The following is a 21,500-nucleotide window of genomic DNA, read 5'->3' as shown; positions in this document are numbered from 1 at the left end:
GTTACGTAAGTAAGGGTAATATATTCTGCTTCTGTTATTAATGTAGTTACTAATTACTGTTTCTAAGACTTATAAGAGATAACTTCTTTACAGAGCTTAAAGGTATAGCCTAATATAAACTTATAATTATTAATACTATTAGTAAAAGCGGTATTAGTATATCTATAAAGGCTAAGTAGAATAGATTTACTAAATAATTTAACGTTAGTTAGTAAGCCTAGAGAAGCTGTATAACGTAGATAGAGATAATAATAATAGTATAGATAATCTATAATGTTATATACAGCGTCCTGCTGTTAAGGTGTTAGGTTGCTTATAAACTAGCTAAGGAATACAATATAGAACGCAATATTAGGGTAGACTAGATAGGCTAGGTAGAGGAGCTTACTAATTACTATCTAATACTCCTTAATTAGTAGCTTAGGAGCTAAATTATCCTTAGGGTAGAGTTTAAAGTTAAGAGTATCTGTAGGAAGAGGCTTGTTATAGTTATAAGACTTAGACTAATTATACTTAATAGTAATCTTCTTAAGGTATACCTCTATAGATAGATCTAGGGTACGCTTAATCTAATTATAAGTAATCTTAATACCTAGATAGAAGTTAATAGGACTAAGATCTTAGTACTTATACTTACTATAGATAATGCCCTTAAGTTCCTCTATAAGGTTAGGTGTATAAGTAATTAAGATTAAGTTGTTAACGTAAATAAGAATAATACTACCTATCTATTTATCTATAAAGACGTAGAGGTTAGCCTAAAGTAGCTAATATCTCTAGCTTATAAGAAATTAAGTAATCTCTTTATACTATAGACGTAGAGCGCAGCAAAGACTATATATAGCCTTTCTTAGCTTAGCGTAGTAACTATCTAGTAGATAAATAAATACAGTCTTATTCTTATTAAGTATACTATTAAGGAAGGTAGTAATAACGTCTATTTAATTATACTTAAGATCTAGGGTAGTAATAAGCGTAAATAATACTTTAATAGTAGTAGATTAAGCTACTCTAGAGAAGGTCTCCTAGTTTAAGTCTAGCTAGAAGTTACTATAGACTATAAGATAAGCCTTGTATTTAACTAATATTCTATTAGTATTAAACTTATACGTATAGACCTACTTTATAGAAAGAGCTTTACTAATAATATTACTGTAGAGAACTGTAATATATATACTATTTTCTTTATAAGCGCCCTACTCTATATTCTTAGTAGTAATCTAGCTATCTTTATAAGAGTAATAGTAGGCTTTAGTAGGGTTCTTTAGTTTAAGGAGTAACTTATAGGCCTAGGCTAGTTAGAGGATAGCCTAGGCAAAAGCTTATTTAATATAATAGATAGGTTATAGAGGAGCCTACTTAGTAGTTATAGTAGTAAATATTTAGTCTTAAGAGCATTGCTTATTCTAGTTTAGTATAGTATTCTAGTAATAATAATAAGTATAGATCTTAATATAGTAGGGAGCTTTATTATTATATAACTATTTATCTTTAGTTTCCTTGTCTTACGTATCCTAGTATATAGATTACTAGTTACTAACTTAGGTCTCTTATTAGATAGAACGTTAGTTAGTAGTCTATATTTCTTAGACCTCTTTAATATCTTTAAAGGAGCTAAGGAGCCTTATTTAAATAGGTACTCCTAGGTCTAGTAGAGTTAGTAGGAATATAGCTAGAGGAGATAATCTAATATTAGGATACTAAACTAGTTACTTAGTAAGATTAAGATTATAGTATAACTTAGGGTTAGTATTATATAGTAATAAGAGTAGGACCTGTGTATAAGAGATTAATCTAGGGAATAGTTATTAAGGAGTTATTACTAGGAGTGTAGGTAAGGAGTGCAGAGATTAGGTACACTTAGGGGGTATCTCTTAGATAGACTGCGTTTATAATAGTATATCTTTCTTTAGTAATTATATATTACCTCCTAGTTAATCTAATAGAGTATAGCTAAAAAGATTAAATAGTGTAGGTTAGTAGTTAAAGGAAAGGTAGTCTACCTTATTAATAGAAGGGCGTACCTTAGTAAAGTAGTTAAATTCTACGCTACTAGTATAGACAATAGTGTACTTTTTAGTATCTAGTATAAGGAAGATATAGGAGCCTTTAATACCTATAAAGTAGCCTTTACAGGCTTAAGGAGCTATCTTAGATAATTAAACTTAGATTTATTTAGAGATATAAATCTATCTAACTTTACTCTATATTTATAAGTTATATAAGTTAGAAATAGAATTAAGATATCTATAAGCTTCTAAAAGCTTTTAGTAAGGTATCTTTTTATCTAGGTTAGCCTTAGTAAGTAAGTAGTTAAGTAGTAAGATAGTATATATAACTATATAGGGCTAGTATATCTTAAGCTTAGGTAGTGCACTATAATACATTAATTAAATACGCTCTTCTATAAGACTGTTACTGTGTTTAGTAATACTATTCTAATAGGTAGTATATAGTATAGAAGGAAGAAAGAGTATACCTTAGTTTCTAAAGTAATTAGTATTAACTTTAGATATAAATTTAGGAGCGTTATCTAGTTAGTATAATTTAATAGTTTTATTATATTACGTGTAAACTATTTTATAGATAAGGACAAGGTAAGCTCTAGCCTTCTTATAATTATTAGTAGTATAAATCTACTAATATTATATAGTGTTATTTATAAACAGTATCTAGTACTTCTTACTCTTAACTCTAGTAGGCGTAATAGGTCTAATAATATTAATATAAATAAGGGTAAATAGTTCCTATAATTAGAGCTACAGCTTTTAAGAGATATTCTTCTTTAACTTTAACTCTTTATAAACGTTGTAATTAAAGGATTTATAGAGATTAGTAAGCTTAATACTATAAACTAATTTAGTAAGCTTAATTAAATCTTCTAGGTTAATATAACTAAACATGTTATAAAACTTATATAGTGTTATTTTATAATAAGGTAGGTTATTAGTATAACGCTAGGTAGTAGCTAGGGCTATAGCTTACTTTGCCTAGTTAGTAGTATAGGCTTTAAGAAGATTAGAAATACTATTAATATAGAGACAGAAGGTAATCTTAGTGTTACCTAGATCCTAAAGTAGTTTCTCCTAGAAACTATAGAAGTATATACTCTTATTAAGAAGTTTATAGTAGCTTATAATAGTAATAAAGAAGGTAGTGCAGTATATAATATTATTAATATAAAGGTACTAGAGTAAGCTATCTAAGTAAGCTATAGTAAGCTCTATAGTGCTAATACCTATAATAGAAGCAATACTAGCACTAGTTTAAATGCCTAAAGATATAGTTATAAGGCGTAGAGTAATAAACTTTACCTTGTTATTATATACGTAGAAGTTAGATCTACTGTTAATAATAATATACTTACTATATTCTTATTTATATACCTTTACTATAAGATTGTTTATAATATTAATAAAGATATAGTTAGAGATATTAGCGTATACTAGGATCTCCTTATAAACCTCTATATTAGAGTAATATTCTAAGAAGATATAAGGGTTACTAGATATATAGTTAGCTAGGTCTATGTTAAGAGCCTTAACGTAAATAACTAATATAGCTAGAAAGATAAATATATTAGATATAAAGTTATTATAGGAGCTAGAGCTATTGTCTTTAAACTAGTAGGCTACAGTAATCTTATTATAATTCTTATCTGCCTATCTATTAGGTATAAGATAAGGATTAGCGTAGAAGTAGTAATTACCTATACCCTTATATAGCTTTCTATACTTAGTGTATAGTTTACTATTCTTCTAGTTCTTATCCTTTTAGTCCTTATTTAAGTTTAGAGAGACTTAACAGCTAGAGAACACAGTCTTAAATATATTACTATAAATATAGGCTTTATTACAGATCTTATTAATTATCTAATTAAGGGTAATAGGGATATTATAATAAAGGTCCTTATAACACTTCTAGTAGTACTTAGGGTTAGAGAGTTTAAGGGTACTAAGGAAGTAGAGTATTATCTTATCTTTATTAGTACTAAAGTTATAGAATTTTATATAACTAAGTTTAGTTATAAAACGCTTAGTAAATATAGAAGTAGTAGTAAAGTTATTTAATTAAAGAGCATAAAAGCTATAGTAAATAGAGATATATTTAGTAATACTATCTTGCTTATACTAGGCCTTAATAACGCTAAGTATAGTAGCTGTAGTTAACCTAGTTTTAATAGCTTCTATAAGAGAGTTACTAACTATAGTAATAAGCGTATAGTAGAGTTAAGCATTAAGCTTTCTCTACTTATTACGTACTAGTTAGGTAGTAGCTAGATTACTAGCTTTATAGCTATAGATAGTATACTAGGTCTTAAGTAAGGTCTTATAGTATTAAACTGTGCTAGAGTTATTCTTATTGCCCTAGAAGATTAGTTAAGGAGATACTTATAGAATAGAAGGCAGGGCTAGGGTACCTATAAGGATATTAAGTATACTAATAGAGTCTACGTATATTTTAAGTATAAACTCCTATTATAATACGTTCTTACTATTATTAGTAAGGCGGTAGACCCTGTTAATAAGGGTGTTCTTAGGTATTAATATGTTGTGCTAAACAGCAGTTAAGGTTATTAGAGGGGTAATAGTACTGCAGGTACTAAATAGGCCTATAGGAGCAGGGTAATTAATTCTATAGACTTTAGAAAGAGAGGGAATATGCTGCAGCAGAAACACACGCCTATAAAAGAGGTAATAGTTAAGGTAGAGGGCTTATAACCTATTAGAGTATAAAGTAGATATAGAAATTAATAATCTATTCTCTATAGCACGAGAGGAACTATATAACGTAGGAGCTAAGCTTAGGAGACTAGCTAGAACAGGCTAACTAGGCGAGGGAGAGTGAAAGGCATGGAGGCAGTGTTTGCCCGCCAACAAGACTTATATATTGCAGTGTCTTATAGAGATATAAGATCATCTACGATCACATGCACAGCAAGATCAGACGATTGTATCTCGAAGAGTGGAAGTGAGTGCTTTGTATAGATTGAAGATTGCCGCAATGATTTGCGATATCGAAAAAAGGAAGAGTTTGCATCTTGGGGACAAAAAAGGTCGTCGTATGTGCAATGGAAATTGAGCGAGAGTGAGCTTGTGACCTGGCAGGACAGTAAGCTATCTTAACGACATGTTTACTGTCCTCAATTAACGTGGCATGCCTTCCAACTTCCCATGTGTTAGCTGCTATGATGACCTTTCCAATCTGTGTTGTCGAGGCCTCTCTGCGTCTTTCCGTCGAGGAATTCCTTCTCCTCAATGGTCTCCACCAGTGTGTGTCTAGGCTGACCCGTAATCGGGTCGACGTATCGAATCAGTGGACGTAGAGAGTCCCTTAGATTGCTCCTGCGTTCGGGCATCATCGAATGCATCTTTGCCCGTTCGTATAAAGCCGGCTCACTAGCGTATGCGTTGGCATTCTTGATCAACCCATTTCTTGCCATCTCGCGCTCCACCACATCAGTCCTGGCTTGGCTTGTTCGAGCCTTGAATCTGATGAAATCGGCCTGTTCCAGTGTATTCGCGTCGGCTTTGCAACTATTAACCGGGCGCGAAGGTGATGTGTAGGTTGCTACTTGGGGCACACGCGACCTTTCACGCCAATGGAACCTTTCCGTAAGGCGCTTTGCGATGGAACGCTTCTCCGCGGACCTGATAGTGACAACTGAATCAGCTGAGACAACAGTGTTCATTGAAGTGTTAGATGCAGCTTTGCGAGCGGTCTGAGCTGCTTCGGAAGTAGACGGTGTATTCCGGTTCGTCATCGTGTCGCAGGAGTCTTGTGTCTTCAGCGTGTTTGTTTTTACCTGCGTATCTGCCGACCAACACGATGCTTGCATTCGCTGCGATATTTGATGGTCTACCTGTGGACTCGGCTGAGATGCTTGCGGAAGTTTATAGCCGCTGCCAGCGTGACCCTGCCGACTAGCAAGCGTGTGTGCTTGCGTACTTTGCTGTGGCTCTCTTCTATAAAACTGTTGGTTCGTTTTGTTCGATGAGAACCGTCGACTATCAAGTGAGTCGTCGATGATTGCGCTATCGTGGCGCTGGGACTGACGCTGTCGGCCTGGCTTCTGGAAGTTCTGAGACGCAAGCCCTTGTACTTCACTGCCTGAGTTTGTATCGCCTTGGAGTTGGAAGCTTTGCTGCTGAGCAGAAACTCGAGCAAACCTAGAGCTGTGTGGAGATTCATACGACGGTACAAGTCGTGGCGATGAAAAGGTCGAACTACCGTCGCCCCCAATTGTCTGGTAGATATGTCCGGTGGTGTTGTATTTGGGATAATTAGGGCGCTGGGGCTCTTCAGCCATATTCTGAAACTCGTACCGTAGGTTGGATGACCGACGAGGCTGTGTATATCGTGTGTTGTGTTGACGCGGATCTTGTGGCAAATCAAAAGATTGTGCCCGATAGCGACCAGGACCTTTATGATTCTCGTTCAAGTCTGATGAAGTCATTGCTGTGACTGGAGGACGGATTGAGTCAAGGGGAAGAAGGGCTCCCCTCGATTGGGGTTGAGCATGCTTCGAATTAGGGGAGAACTCATCCTCGGAACCTGGTGGTGACGTCTGCAGTGTCGAAGTCGAACGGGGCGAGGCACCTATAGTTGAGCCTTGGCTAGCGTTCATGGATCTTATGCTGACAACAGAGGAAAGAGCTGGCGTTGAATGAGTTACTCCGGGCGAACCATTTTCGTACAAACTAGCGGTCGTGAATTGACACGGACTAGTCATCATTTGGTCTGGAAGTGACACTGCATGGTAAGTACCAGAATCCCAATGAGCCTGGGAAACAGGCGAGCGTATGCTTGAACTGCATCCCGAAGCAATCTGTCCAAGCGAATAATCTTGAGCCGATCTTTGCCATTGTGGTGTACTCGCCGGCTCCGGAACAGTGGCCCTGGAACGATTCAAGCTGGGAAGATTCATATTCGCTTCCCACCCATCCCTCACCTTCCTTGGAAGCTGCTCTTTCGCCAATTTGCTCTTCACGATAGTGGAAATGGTGTGTCCAATCTGATTCCTGATCCTGATAGGCGCCATTATCTCGAGCTTGTTCTTCGAAGGGTCCAATGCTGCATGACCGGCCTTCATAGGACATAACATCTCGAGCTCAACAACGGACATGTCCCGAAGAACGCTTCCATCTCCTCGCCAGGACATGACAGTTTCGAGTATCCATTGCGGACCGTTTTTGTAGAGCCCAAGCTCCTTATGGGTGAGAAGCGTGTAGAGGAAATAGCGAACTTCGTCCTGACTCGCATCGACTTGTGGAAGTCTTAAAGGTCGGGTGACATGGACAGCCTTCGTAACCGACTTGAGATCTCGGGGGAATGGAAGTTCGCTTGACCCAGTGGTCACGTTCGATCTGATCGTGTCGGCATCGTCCCACAAAGTTGAATGGGATTTCGAGCGTTTGAACATGTGGGACATTTTTTCAAACACAGATCGGCGGTCTACGTTTATAGAAGGTTGTGCAACGTTCAATGAGCTATTTTGAACAGTCAGTGTGGGCTCAGAACTCTGCAAGGTGACTGACAGCGCTCCGAGCATGCAAAAGTTGCTTCTTTAGTGAGTAGACTTGGAGAGCCAAAATGCGAAAAGGTATTGGCAGCCCGTCGGAGCGAGCGCCCCTACAGAGGGGCAGGTATGGAGAGAAAAATGAGAACTATGGAAAGCATGCCGAGAAGAAGGAGACTTCACGTCCCGCCATATTATTCTGGTAATAATATGAGGGGTTCATTGCGCAACCAGCTACCAAATGAGGAGTCTGCATCCAAAGAGTAGTTCGAAAGTTCGCATTGGTCCGCGATCGTCAAGTTTGGAACGGTACCGAAGCGGACCGTGGCACTCCAACACACTAAAAGTTATTACGAACAGTTGGATGTTGGGACTAATGAGGTTGATCAGGAGTTGCGATGTTAGGAATTGATTGCTCGTTCACTCGACAGCAAAGTTGATTACATTCCTTGAAACAATGCGACGATACTAGTCTAGTCCGAATAAGGGTGAGGTTAATTCGCTCGTTCTTCGTAGTCTTTTCTCTGATTTGACTGGTTTTCGTGTATGTTGTGACCACCATTGGTCATCAAGTCAGGAATGCTGCATCGTCGTCAGCTGAGCCAAAAGTTCTAGCGCCAGCGCGGAACGCATCGATGCCCGACACGACATCAATTACACGCTCCTGCACTTGCCGAAAAGATTGCAGAAGTTTCTAGTCACATTGATGATCGACGAAAGTGAGTCGGCGCATCCGGAGGGAGATTTCATCGCGTTGATAAAACCAGTCTCATGCGCGTCGCCAATTTCTTCAAGAGTAGCAGCCGACGCAGATTGCTGAGCACATCGCACGTATGTTCATCAGAACTCGGCTTTGGATGTATGTCGTTGGATAGGCTATCGTTTGGCAATCTTGACTATCGTATAGTCTCCCATGATCAAACCAAGCTAGAAGATCGCAGCGTATGTGGAACATCGGTAGTCTTGATAGAGAACCAACCATTTCCTGGTTCAACCCACGTCTAACAATGTTAGACTGCTAGATCTCGTCATTGTCGTTTGCAGCACCCATCGCTCGTGACCGCAAGACTTTGCTTTAATACGAGCGATTTCGCTCTGAAGTGACCGCTAATTTTCAACTATGAATAGAAAAGCTTTGCCCGACATTGGTTCATCGTGTAGGTACTGGGTACACTTTTGGACGTATGAAGAACTGTAGCGATCGAGTCTGTGGGTCCTCATGTCAGCAACTCGAGAAATCTAAACGCAACCCATCAAGATAGGGGCAATCAGTATGGTGTTGCTTGAGCCTTGTGTACATCCAAGTCTGTTTTCATCCATCCTGATTCAGCTCAGAAAGAACGGTCTCTTCCAATTCCAACCTTTTTACTCGCTTTTGTCACCCATCTCAAAACCTCGATATGCGTGTCCCTTCTTCAAAATCTCGCTGCGAAGGTGTCGATATTGCGAACTTGCCAAAAGGGTTGGCCTCGCCAGTGTTTATGGGCGATATATGAGAGGCAAACCGAAGCCGCAGAGAGAGGGTAAGGTACGCACCGCGAAGGTAGGAGTTGTTTTAATACGTAAAGCGTAACTGATTGAGGGAGGAAAGAGCTTTTGAACTGCAAGGTGAGGGTCAACAGAGAGGCCGTTGGAGAGAAAGAGTGCGCAACAACGCAGCAGTGACGTAATTAGCGAGTCGCGGTCTGAGGTTGGTGCAGTTGTTGAAAATGAAGAGAGACATGCGAATCTAAAAGTACATCCCTCCACAATACATCGAACATACACCAAAATTGGTCGCATGTTGGTATTTGTTATGGCGTTGTGAAGTTCGAATGTTTCGAGTTGACTGTAGGACGCGCCTACCCGTTCCTTGTCGGGATTGCAAACAAACCTGCCAACACCAACATCTCCGTCCCGTGAGTGACCGAATCAAGTTCAGAAAAACTGCGAACAGCAATTCGTCTACCATACAGACATATGTCACGCCTCTTCTACTCGCTTGTCCTAAGCAATTCACCTAAACAACATCTCCAACATGCAACCATCGTCCCCACCCGACCCCGAGAACCCAAATACCTCACAAAAGCCTCGCTCACACCGCCGTCCCACAACCCTTACAGTTCTCTACCCTTCGTTAGAAGCTCAAGAAGCAGTTCGAATCAAAAGACTGCTCCGTGCAGAAGAACAACGCGCTCAAGAACAGCAGAGACAACACCGGCGACAACGGCTACAGCGCTAGAATTACGAACGGCGCCATCGATTTCCATTCAGGTACATTATAAGGGACATGCATGCGCGAGCAGCCGTTACCCGCTGCGCGGGCTTTGATCGAGGTCGAGGAATTATCAACATGTCCAACACCGAGTAGCCTGAGAGGGTTCTACAGCCTATGACCCAAGACGAATGAGATACCGTTGTCCCGAATACAACAACAAACATGCTGGAGATGCGGTAGAGGGATTGAGACTGAAGGCCACAAGGACATTGAGGATAACGAAGGTAGTGCGAGCATAGAGGGCAATGGAGACAACAAGGACACAAAGGAAAATGATGATGATGACGATGAAAAGGATGACGGCGGGAATAATCAATCGGAAAAGGGCAGCTGATGGAAATGCATCAAGCGCAAGGAACGTTTTGATATGGACGTTGAGGAAGTAAGGATGTGTGAGAGTCATGATACGATTACATTGCGAGGCAGCCACTCTGAAAATGTCATGGAGCGGCAAGACAAGGGTGCGTACACCAACCACTGTCTAAATTTTGATAAAGAACACTCTTCAAACGTAGAAGTAGAAGCCAAGCAGATAAATGAACAGATTTCACTGTTAACTCAAAACATGCCGTTGCCACAGTTCTGCCAAAATACGCGCCGTCAAACCCATGCCGTCCTCGTCCTAACATTATGGTCAAGATACATCCAGCCACCCATAACTTTTTGAAATCTTATCACGAAAACCACAAATAATTGTACAAGCCTTCCATTTACCTCATGATCTTCGGTGTCATCCTCAGCGGAAGATCTGGACGTCCAAACTGTCGTATCCTCTCCATCATCAGAGCATCAATCTTCTCCAGCGACAATTTTGGGGCCTTGGGCAATGGCCTAATTCCCCTGATGACTTTGAGTCTCTCTTCTTCCACGATCTGGCTTTTGTAGAACCGCAAGTGGGCCCCAAAGTTGGGGTCACGATTCGGTGGTTTATGGATAAACATAAGACTTGTCAAGTTAGGTTTGACCGGTGTCTGGCCAGGCCAGGTGTTGTTCTCGCGCAGTTGTTGCGATGATGGGGAGGAGAGTTGCTCGAGGGGCATGGGTTGGTTGTATTGATTGGCACGCTCCAGATCTCGATTGTTCTTGGAATTGCGTCGCTGGCGCCGATAAATGGCGAAGCCAAGGAAGAAGAGCGTGAAGAAGATTATAACACCCACAGGAATTAAGAGGAACTTCCAGCTGTCGCGTAGCCTGCAATCTGTTAGCGCAATGTCCTGGGCTGACGTCCGACAAGTAGTCTTGCAATGACGACAAATGGCCGGTTAAAGCAGCTTGCCGAATACAGTATTCCAACTTACCGTATCCTGGGATCCTTTATAGCTTCCTGTGATGCCTCTGCAGGCGAAGGCTCCGCAGTTGTGTCTAACTCTACTACCCCTGTGGAGGTAGTAATGGTGCTGGCAGATGTTCCAGAGGATACCAGGGTGCTGACTGGTAGCGATGACATGGTCGGAGAAGCACGAGCAGTACCACAGAGGTGGGTGTAGTAGTCATAGATGAGAACATCGTCCTCGTGAGCACAAAACGCATGACAGATTTCGCCGTCATTGTGGAGCTTACGAAGGTACTCGGAGTGACACACGCAGTCGACATAAGTCGCGTTGCCGGATACAGGTGCAGCAGGAGGCAGACAATTTCGCTCGGAGATATCGAGAATTTTGCAGTTTCGGGCACATGAAGGAAGTTGACTGTAGTTGAAGACGGACGGGATGCCAGACGCGGAGACAGTCATGATAGCGATGGCCAGAACGGCCAAGTTGAACAAAAATTGCATGGTTGCGTCGATAGGCGTTCGGAATTGCGAGTTCGAGTGATGAAATGGAGGTTGAGAGGCAGAAGTGGGGTGGTAAACTCATCAGTGAACGGGCTTGAGGTGCATTTATTGACTGTGATATGACGCTACACCCAAAGGGGAATGGTAGTGGGCATTCAGTTTGCATCGCTTTCACAGAAACATTGCTTGACACAAGCTATATCACGGCTAGACTTGCAAATATAATGGCAAAACATGCACCTTCTAGAACGACATATATGATGTTACTGACAATTTTGCTCGAGTGTCCAGCTTAGGAACGCTCACATCTACGCTAGCCGTCTCTAGCTGCTCGACAAAACGGAAGGAAGAACGAGCGGCTGCCATTCCACCGCAGCTAGAAGCTTTTCGGTGGTCTGAGAAGCTTCCTTGGGCTCGACCTTTTCAACTTCGCTCACCTCCTCACCCTCCCCATCTCACCAACTCTTCAGCCACCTCAAAACTTCCGTTCAAAGCGCACGTCTACTTTGAGATGCATACGCACTGTTAGCGCCGGTAAGATCTTATAATTACCGCCAAACGTCACGTAGCCAAGGGCTGACTTTCCCAACGCAGCAGTGCCGCATTGTTCGGAACTTCGACTACATCGCCTGGCCAAGTCACTATGCCCTCAATCGACATGGCAAGTACTATCAATTCTATGTGTTGATGTGCATGGAGCGCCTGTTGTAGGTAGCCCTTACAACAGAATCTTTGTCCTCGCCGTTACACTTGCTAATATTGCCTACCAGCACTTGGTTACGAAGCAAAACACGATGTCAAGAGACAATAAAGCACTCCGGGTGCACTTACCGGATTCACAGCCTTCTACTGCATAAAAGCACAGGTATTCACTCCTCAGTGCTCGACTGAAGGTTTGGGCGACGAGGTTCCGACGCTACAAGCCTCACCGGCATTGACACCAACAAAGTCACCAAACATAATCTTGTAGTCGGCACAAAGGATCGGCTTTGTCGACTCCTACAACATACATGGCACAACGTCATGCCCTCTCCTATCATCCGCGTATGCTCCATCGGCAAGGTCAAAAGACCTTGCGTCGAGCTCTCCATACTCGACGCTGTCCTAGATACAGCTACGGCTTACCACAACGGCATCTATCATCTTCCGATCAACGCTTACACGAATGGTGCGAGGCCAGTCGCTGACAAGAGCCCCTTTTCGAGGCTACTCATCAATGGCGAGATCAACAATGTGCACGCAAAACACGTTGCGGCTGCTCTGGAGTGCATCGGTGAGTATGTCGAGCATCTTCGCCTCCAGTTCCAAATCAATGCCTTCGCACCCACCGGTGCTGACGAAGATCTGGTCATCCTTTGTCGAGGCTCTCTACCATTTGCGTATGCTCCCGGGACGAGGTCTTGGAGCCTCGTCCTCGAGTTCGCTAATTTCTATGTCTGGCGCTGTGCTGATGTTGACTGCAAACGTATCAACGTAGGTACGAGGAGCTGCAAAGACCTTGAGCATGGACTTTCGCACATTGGCGAGCTACTCTAACCATGTAGTTCTGGCACAGAATTGGGAGAGCCTGACGCTGCGGGCATTTCGGCCTGTCCAAAGCGTAGATGAGGAGGTAACAAAAGCACGCCGACAAAATCCACCAAGCTCACCAAGAAGAGTGGCGGGGTCGGATGCGTCCAGACCGGCCATCTTTTTGCTGCTGGTCATACCTTCTGCGTTCCTGGTGGCAATTGATGTGGAGCAGAGGAGACAATCCATCGCAAGGCTGGATTTGTACTTGGATTCCGTACTTAAGCTTGGAGCAATAAGGTCATTTCTTTAACAAATTTTACTTGTAGTATTTGTACACGTATACTTCTTTCGCAAAGCGAAAAGGCACAATGACAGAGATAGCAATGATTAATAAAAATAATTTCACAGTACCTCATCACTTCGTTGAGATTGACAATGCCCTTGCCATCAACGTGAGACACCTGCCTAATCTTCACAACACGAAAGAACGGCAAACAATCTTCAATGCTCATTGTGAAACACATCTTGTATTCGGATAAAGGTAGACAAGATCACATACGTCGGGTGTAGTGTGGCCTCACGCTTGTTCACAAAAGACGTCGGGGACTGTGATGAACATGATCATCAAAACATCACTGTAGTGAGCGCGTATGTTCAAAGACCCCCATGATCACTACATGCTCACAGAGATACTGCATGCAACTCGTCCAGCGTCCAGCTCCGTCTCAGCACTCGAGTCAGCCAAAAGTACATGCACCTTCACTCCTCCCCGATCCCTCAGGCCGGATACCCGAGTCACAACAACAACGCCCCACTGTCCGCTTTTCCCCGCCCGTCCGCTCTCACAAATTCCTCATTCCTTACGGCCCTTTTTACCCACCATATAGTTCAGGCAAACCAGCTACATCTCAACAACAAAGCCAGAATGGCTCAGCGGTACTCCGCTTCGATGACCTCTGTTGAGGCCATCGATCAGAACACACAAGGTACGTACAGATTTATTTGATTTGTTTGATTTCTTGATGTTGTTTGTCTATCTGCACACTGCTCTGCTCGCTGGTTCGACTCCAGCTCACCTCGGGGTGACTTCTTTTTTTGCTTTTGTCAGTGCACTGAATGGTAAACAGTGAAGTGGCAGTGGGTGGGGCGCGTTCATGTGTCAGTCATTGGCGTACGAACTCGGCTGTGCAGTGATTGACCAGTGACCGGTCCTGCATTTTTTGCCAATTGTTTGTGCAAACACATCTCTGCTGTGTATAGCGGTGAGTGCGCGCGCGCGTCTTTCGTGCTGGCGGAGCACTTCACAGGCCGTGAAACAACCAGCGAAGACAGGCGAGAGAAATAACTCCAAGTGAATCAAATTCGTATCTATCGCTTTTGCAATGGACAGCCAGGTAAAGTTTACTCCATCACGTATTGCCCTTTCAGTCATGCGGTTAGGCCGCCACGTCCCCGCCATAGAGGCAAACGACACAACAACATTCCGAGTCGTTCAGATTCATCATTCAAGGCAACTCGTAGTCCAAGCTGTCATCAAGCTCACTTCCAACAATGGGCACATTAAAAGAGAATGAGGAAGACAAAATGTTGTAGAAGGATGTATTTCACAGTACCAAATCCAAGGTATCACTGCAGGCAACCACCACTATCTACCCGGAGTCTTTGACCTTCGATGAAAGCAGTGCCTTCGCTCAAAAGCACCTCGCTGGTAGGTGATCTTGGGTAAAGACACTGGAAACATCGAAGATCAGAAACTCCGGGTAGTTAGTAACGGCTGCCTGCAGCAACAACAAACCACAATCCATGTATCTCGAGAGTGGGGCCCCAGCCTCGCACCGCTCAGTCGCCAGCACCGTGTAACTTGCCTGACGTCCTCACTTTGCGATGATGCATTGTGTCGAGATACTCCAGTCTCACCATACCTCCAACTATGACAGTATCAACCAACCAATCTCACTTGTATCTCCTCGGGCTCGACGTCTTTGCGCGACCATGCATCCTCCCACTGTGGTGTCTTGGATATATATGGTCAGCATGGAAGCTATGATGAAAGAGCATGGTGGAGCTTACCGTGACAGGATAGCCTGTAATAAAAACGTCTTGTGTCTTCACCAAGAAAGGTTGCTGCAAGGTGTTAGACAAGATTGAGTATGTGAAGAGGAAGGACTTACAAGTATCGAACTCCGAAACTAGTGCAGAGGCCATGGGCGGGCAGTGAGGTCTTCCACATTGTGAGGCTGCCGGGAAAGTCGTTCTGAGTGAACATGAACTTGTTGGCTCCAAAAGCAAGTAGACCCAATAGGTCCAATCACTTGTGCAAGGTCCCTTGCTCCATAGGAAGCTACTCAAGTCACTGTTAGCAAATGGAGGGAGAAAAAGTCAGATGAAGGGGACTCACTGGAGCATGCGGTGCAGGCATCGCCATGCCACAGAGCCGAGCTCTCACGTACGCGTCGGGGTCAGTCTGGACGCGAGCCATGGAGAGGAGCAACTCTCTCCTCTCCTGACTGAACGGCTGCGAGGCGAGTCTGTTGCGGACTCGCCGCCGTGAGCATAGTGGGCGGCCTCAAGGGCTCTTGTGATGAAGGAGAGAGAAGGAGAATGGGCTTATGGTCGAAGGCTAGTTCGAGAGAGAAAAGAGGTAGTAGTGGCTTCATGAGAAAGTAGTGGAGGCGTTTGTGTTGAGGACGAGGTGAGAACGAGGCGAGGGCAGCCTTTTTGTGCGCAAATTTCGCCAAGTAGGCGCTAGCTTTTTCTGGTTCGTCATAGCAATGACAGTGAACAGCCAATGGGGTGGGGTAGATATCGAAGGGAACGCGAGATTGAGCTGCTGCTTATCGGAAAGCCTGCCTGACAATGTGGCTGCCCGTGATAAAGCCTGGCTATGTGGAGGTACAGGAGGTGACAGAGCAAGATGTGATATACTGGCATGCTCTTGGTGCAATCAAGCCCGAAGGTGCACTTGCTCCGTACCCTTCCCGGAGGTACTCAAGCTTGCATCTGACTGCTCCGCTCATATTCGCCGCAGTCTGGTATCTGCCAGTAAGTGTCTCGCGCTCTCCTCGATCAGTGACCATCTCCTTGCGGCCCACCCCAGAATACCTTCTCCATCTACCGCACCGCACGTCGAGCCACACACAGCGCACGACAGACGTGGAACTTAGGCCGCCCAGTATACGTCCGCCATGACCCACGGAGGAACAGAACAGGCCTTGCAGCATACAAGAGCCCACCTTGCTCGTCACCCACCGTAAGCCCTACGCCAGACACACAGGCTGCGTGAAGAATACCACAGAACCACAAGGGCCTGAAAGCTGAGCCAATTCATCATGGGCGACAAGCAAAGTACCGTAAAGCACGCGAGCGCCTTGGTTCCTCCACCGTCTTCTCCTTCTCACGCGCCCGACCGACGAATGGGGGTTCTCGTTCTCTTGCATCCTCCGACACGGGAGAGTTTGGCATACTGGCTACTAGTGCATACTCGGGGCCAGGTTTTGTAACCTCCTGTCTCTGTCTGGGTTCTGCCATATGTGCTGCAGCGTCGGATGGGACCACGAACGGGTGCTCGACGTTCATGTGCTCGTGGAAAGCGGAGCCGTTCGCATCCCTAATTACCGCTCGTTTGGGAGGTTTGGGCCATTTCCGTGTAATCGTGCTTTGGTCGGGGTATACCAGACCTTCGTCTCCATGGATCGCGACTGTAGTCGCTGGCTCGTCATCCGTTGAACTTGGAGAGGATTCGGGAATCTTTCTTCCCCGCAACATCGTAAAAACGTTGGCCTCTGCTTTCTTCTCCCGATCAGCATACCCCTTCAGTCCTGCAGTATCGCTCAGGGGTGCTGTAGACAGAGCGTCGTCACTACCAACGACTGCCCTCCCATCAGAAACGGAAGCCGCACCAACAGGCGAGAAAGAAGGAGTAATCCACGGCAGGCTCTCAACGCTCTTCCCACTCCTCATACTGCTTTCAGGCTCTGACCCAGCAGCAATCTCCAGGGCTTTCTTCCTCATCGCTTCGCCCTTGGATTCAATGGCCTCTTTTAGCTCATCCGTCGGACGCCTATGAGACTGCTGTCGCATCGCATTCAGCCCAGCTGTGCACGATGATGAGGACACCAGATGGTCTGGAATCGAAACATGGCTGTCTTTTCGTGCCGCTTGGGCATCGCTTGGCTTTGTTGTGTCTAGGTGCCTCGTTTCGAAGCCGGTTTGACTTTCTGGTCGACTTGGGCTCTGTATTATGTCAGACAATGTTGACAAGAGATAAGTAGATGACTTACTGTGTCCTTGGTACTCTCATTATCTCGAGGAATCAATGAGAACTCATTGTTTGCGGCCATTGTGTGAGGATGTTATGAAAATGCTAACGAGGAGTATTAATGATTATTGCTAAAAGCTCTTCAAACATGGGTATCTGGAATTCGAGGAAGATATGAACAACAACAACGAACTCCAGCACTCCTCTTATACTCTCACCCCCTCACAGAATTCCGCTTCAACCATCTCCTCCTCCCTTCACCAACCAAAAACCTCCCACCACAACCCCACTTACGATACATCAACCAAGGAACCACAGCCATAATACTTTGTATCCGTCCAGCCAAAAACCATGAACCACACCAGCAAAACGTAAAAACGATCGTGGTAGACCTCACATATCCACTCACAGCCTTGCGATTACAACTCGATCGAGCCTGGCGGATACCGCACAACATGCAGCCTGGTACCCTGGCGTAGTAAGGGAGCTAAAACCCACTCTCCGCATGGGAAGAATCTATTAATAGCCTCAGGCGCGAGTGTGCAAGACCCTTGGTAGCCGGCACTTGAAGTCTGGTTCGTTAAGTCTAGGTCCCAAGGCTGCTTCTGTCGACGTGTAATTCGCTGCTCATAGCATGTCGTGGTTTGTCTTCCCCCTCCATTGATGGGAAAGCGGGCATGGCCCTGGGCACTAAGAATTATTATCGTAACGATGTGAGCCTGGGTCTGGATTGTGAACGCATAAACCGTAGAGCGAATCCTAGCCCCCCGAATTGCTACTTTCACGTGCATGCAGATTTTTGGTACGGGGAAGGAGGTTTGTTGGTGGAGAAAGGGTGGGACGGGGACATGAAGTGAGAGTGGGTTAAAAAAAGAGAATGTGTGAGTGTATGAGTGTAGATCAAAGAGTCCTGATAGCCATCGACTTTGAACCGACATATACAAAACCAACCCAATCAACCATATCCCGCCCACCCCTACCACCCATCACTCCTCCACCCCCTCGCCCTCTCCCCTATTAACAAGCGAACCAGGATGCGTCGGCGGCCCCTCCCTGCCCAGACTCCTCAAATCACCCAACAGCACCCTCAAATGGCTCTCCCGATTCTGATTGCTCCCCCACGTAACCGCCTGCGAGTAATACAAGATATCCCACGCATCGTCACTAACATTCTGCAAGAACGTCGGCAGCTCGCGCGCCTTCTGGTACGCGCGCCACAGAATCCGACGAATATCATCGTTTGCGCCGATATACGCGAGTTCGATGGCCTGGTTGAAGGACTTGAGGGCGGGCGAGATGTTGAAGGGGGGGAGCAGGGTAACGCGGAGGTTGTCGAGGGCGGCGGTGTGTTCCGGGTCTTCGCGGACGGCGGCGATGCGCTGTTTGAGTGTTGTTGTGCGGGCGGGGTCGAGGATGAGGGGGTCGGGTGCGACTTCGTGGGCGATTGTGGTTAGGTCGTTTGGGGACTGTTTGGATTCTGAGATGAGTTTTTGGATGTAGGTGAGCTTTTCCATGAGGCGGGGGTCGTCCATTATTTTGTCGACTTTGGCTTGTAGGTCTGCGGGGATGTTGTCTTCTGCCGTGGACTCGGGCGTCGAGGGGGGCTTGGAGGATGCGGCGAGCTTTGTGAGCTCTTCGGCGAGCTCCTCTGGGTCCATTTCGCGCTCGAATATGGCTTCGTCGTTGGATTCTGGATCGTCGCTGAGCTCGGCGTCGAGTTCGCGTTCGAGCTCGGCTTCGAGTTGGCTGTCGCCGCCGAGGGACTTGAGGACGTCGCGCATTTGGTAGAGCAGCTTGTCGACGTCTTCGAGGTCCTCGAGGGAGTTGGAGCCGAGGTCCGAGTCGTCGCTCTCACCTTCTTTGATGGTGTCGTCGACGTCGGTCTCGAATTGAGTCCACTCCTTGTCAAAGTCTGTGTCTGTCACGTCGTCTGCCTTGGCGGCCATCTTCTTCTGGAGCGCCTCGTTGCCGCTCAGCTTGCTCATCGCCTTGTCCAGCGCGGCCTGGAACTCAGGATTTTCGATGTCCTCCATCTCCGGCATCTTGTCGAGCACCTCTCGCAGCTCAGCCTTGGCGTCGCCAACATCCGGATCGTCAATCAGGTCCTGAATGGCCTGATGTGTCGCCATGCGCAGACCCGCGCTGAACTGCTTGATCTCCGGCTGGGCATCCTTCTCCGCCTGCTCATCCAGCACCTTAATCTCCTCCTTCGTCTTGATGCCCTGCTTAATCTCCTTCAGCTCCTGCGTCAAGTCGGCAAAGTTCGGATTCGACATCAGACTGTCCATCAGGCGCTTGTTCAGCTCAGCGTCGTCGTAGTCCGGGTTCGTCGCCGACTCCTCGATCATGAGGAACATCTCCTTGTCCTTCTTGCGGTCTTCCGGCGTTGCTATGCGCTGTATCAGACGCCGCGGCCCGCCCTTGTCCAAGTCCTGCTCATACCAGTTTATGACAGGCATGTCATCCGCCTCGAGCTCGGAGTCGGGCAACGGCCGCATTGCCTTGTCTACATCTGCGTCCGAGTCGAAGAATCTGAGCGGTTTTATGCCGGGAATCTTGGGGTCGAGTATGATGTCGTGTTTGGCTTTCCCCGCCTCTTTTACGTTGGAGTTGTCGAGTTTCGCTGCTTTTGTGCGTTTGCCGCGCAGGAGTTGGATGGGGAGAGGGCGCGCGAACGGACATCGCAGCGGTTGAGGTCGTGAAAGGGCGCGTAAAAGGGCTCTTGATGGTACATAGGCTCTTGATGGCGCCATTTTGGGGATGGAGATCTTATTGGAGGTGATGGTGGTGTCGTCTGAACTTTTGGCGAGCGCAAGCAAAGAACGTCATCTTGGCACCTCCGAGAACTCCGCAACACCACCACCACGTCTCAACTTATGTTCCACAATGCATCGACTAATACGATAGCATGTGGAATGTTGAAACAAAAGTTTCGCTACCATAACAAATACTTTGTCGGAATGTGAGATTGTTATAACTATTATCACTGCTTGTTCTGAGCTTGTTACGTGCCTGTTATAGCTTGTTACGTTCGTATTATAACGTGTTACATGCTTGTAATGCCTTGTTACGCTTTTCTACGTGCTTCTTATAGCGTATTAGGTCTTTTTACGTACATGTTATACATTGTTACGTATTTAGTACGCGCTTCCTATACCTTAGTATACCTTGTTATAGTTTGTTACGCCCTGTTATTACTTGTTATATGCTTGTTACGTACCTGTTATACCTTGTTAAGCTGTTTATATATGTGTTACATGCTTGTTATACCTTGTTCTATACTTGTTATGCCTTGTTACATACTTATTATGCCTTTTATCTGCATATTATACTTTCTTATATTTTGTTACTTGTTATTACTACTCTTGTTATACCTTGTTATGCCTTGTTACACCTTGTTAGACTGTGTTACCACTCTCAGTACGCTATGTTATGTCTTGTTATACCCTGTCACTGCGTGATACGCCTTATTATACCTTTTTACGTCTTGTTACTCCTCTAGCTAGGCTGTGTTACTGCGTATTATTATGTGTTAATGCTTATTATACCTTGTTACCGCGTGTTAGTGCTTGTTATGCCTTGTTACTATATATTATACCTCTTGTTATAGCTTGTTACTATTTTATAACCCTTGTTACTGCTTATTACTACACTTATAACTCTACTACACCACTTGCTACCGTGTTACAACACGTGTTATTATGTATTCCTATCTTTTAACTTGTATTTCTGCTAGAAAAGAAGAGTAATTTACTAAGGTACTGCGTTAGGGTAATTTACACCGGCACTAGGTATTTTACACCGCAGAATTAGGTAAATTTACACTTTACACTAAGTATAAGTAAATTTACACTGCGTATATATATACTTAGTAATTTTCTTAAATTTCTTATTACTAGCACTATAATTAATTGTAATAACGTTGCTCTAGCCTACCTTACATAAGCTAAAAACTTAACTATTAATACTATCTTATCTACACGCTTATAATAAAGCCTACCTATAAGCTTACCTATAATTAAGCCTACCTACAAGCCTACCTATAAGCCTACCTATAATAGAGCTTATAATTAAGCCTACCTACAAGCCTACCTATAATAGAGCCTACCTACAAGCCTACTTATAATTAAGCTTAGATTTAAGCTTATAATTAAGCTAGATTTTAACTTACAATTAAGCT

At 44.7% G+C, this 21,500-nt stretch overlaps 6 protein-coding genes across 6 annotated transcripts; 2 read left to right on the top strand and 4 right to left on the bottom strand.

Moving 5' to 3' along the window:
• Positions 1 to 5,006: 5,006 nt before the first annotated feature.
• P153DRAFT_409508 (uncharacterized protein) lies at positions 5,007 to 7,432 on the bottom strand (the record flags this gene model as incomplete). The annotated part of the gene is made up of 1 exon (XM_033672072.1): positions 5,007 to 7,432. The coding sequence occupies one exon, from the start codon at positions 7,430 to 7,432 to the stop codon at positions 5,180 to 5,182; it is 2,253 nt and encodes a 750-aa protein (XP_033528490.1). The 3' UTR covers positions 5,007 to 5,179.
• Positions 7,433 to 8,777: 1,345 nt separating this feature from the next.
• P153DRAFT_409506 (uncharacterized protein) lies at positions 8,778 to 10,110 on the top strand (the record flags this gene model as incomplete). The annotated part of the gene is made up of 4 exons (XM_033672071.1): positions 8,778 to 9,047; positions 9,329 to 9,417; positions 9,475 to 9,772; positions 9,901 to 10,110. The coding sequence occupies exons 1-4, from the start codon at positions 8,793 to 8,795 to the stop codon at positions 10,108 to 10,110; spliced, it is 852 nt and encodes a 283-aa protein (XP_033528489.1). The 5' UTR covers positions 8,778 to 8,792.
• Positions 10,111 to 10,486: 376 nt separating this feature from the next.
• On the bottom strand, positions 10,487 to 11,550 carry P153DRAFT_427957 (uncharacterized protein; the record flags this gene model as incomplete). The annotated part of the gene is made up of 2 exons (XM_033672694.1): positions 10,487 to 10,967; positions 11,075 to 11,550. The coding sequence occupies 2 exons, from the start codon at positions 11,548 to 11,550 to the stop codon at positions 10,487 to 10,489; spliced, it is 957 nt and encodes a 318-aa protein (XP_033528488.1).
• Positions 11,551 to 12,573: 1,023 nt separating this feature from the next.
• On the top strand, positions 12,574 to 13,086 carry P153DRAFT_381277 (uncharacterized protein; the record flags this gene model as incomplete). Its single annotated transcript, XM_033670031.1, has 1 exon — positions 12,574 to 13,086. The coding sequence occupies one exon, from the start codon at positions 12,574 to 12,576 to the stop codon at positions 13,084 to 13,086; it is 513 nt and encodes a 170-aa protein (XP_033528487.1).
• Positions 13,087 to 15,878: 2,792 nt separating this feature from the next.
• Positions 15,879 to 17,402, bottom strand: P153DRAFT_409503 (uncharacterized protein; the record flags this gene model as incomplete). The annotated part of the gene is made up of 3 exons (XM_033672070.1): positions 15,879 to 16,319; positions 16,474 to 17,295; positions 17,343 to 17,402. 3 exons carry the CDS (start codon positions 17,400 to 17,402, stop codon positions 15,945 to 15,947), a joined length of 1,257 nt encoding a protein of 418 aa, XP_033528486.1. The 3' UTR covers positions 15,879 to 15,944.
• Positions 17,403 to 18,306: 904 nt separating this feature from the next.
• P153DRAFT_419867 (uncharacterized protein) lies at positions 18,307 to 20,099 on the bottom strand (the record flags this gene model as incomplete). Its single annotated transcript, XM_033672209.1, has 1 exon — positions 18,307 to 20,099. The coding sequence occupies exon 1, from the start codon at positions 20,071 to 20,073 to the stop codon at positions 18,307 to 18,309; it is 1,767 nt and encodes a 588-aa protein (XP_033528485.1). The 5' UTR covers positions 20,074 to 20,099.
• Positions 20,100 to 21,500: the final 1,401 nt, after the last annotated feature.

The sequence above is a fragment of the Dothidotthia symphoricarpi genome, assembly GCF_010015815.1.
Source record: "Dothidotthia symphoricarpi CBS 119687 unplaced genomic scaffold P153scaffold_2, whole genome shotgun sequence".
Lineage (NCBI taxonomy): Eukaryota > Fungi > Ascomycota > Dothideomycetes > Pleosporales > Dothidotthiaceae > Dothidotthia > Dothidotthia symphoricarpi.
This window is presented reverse-complemented; position numbering and strand designations above follow the sequence as displayed.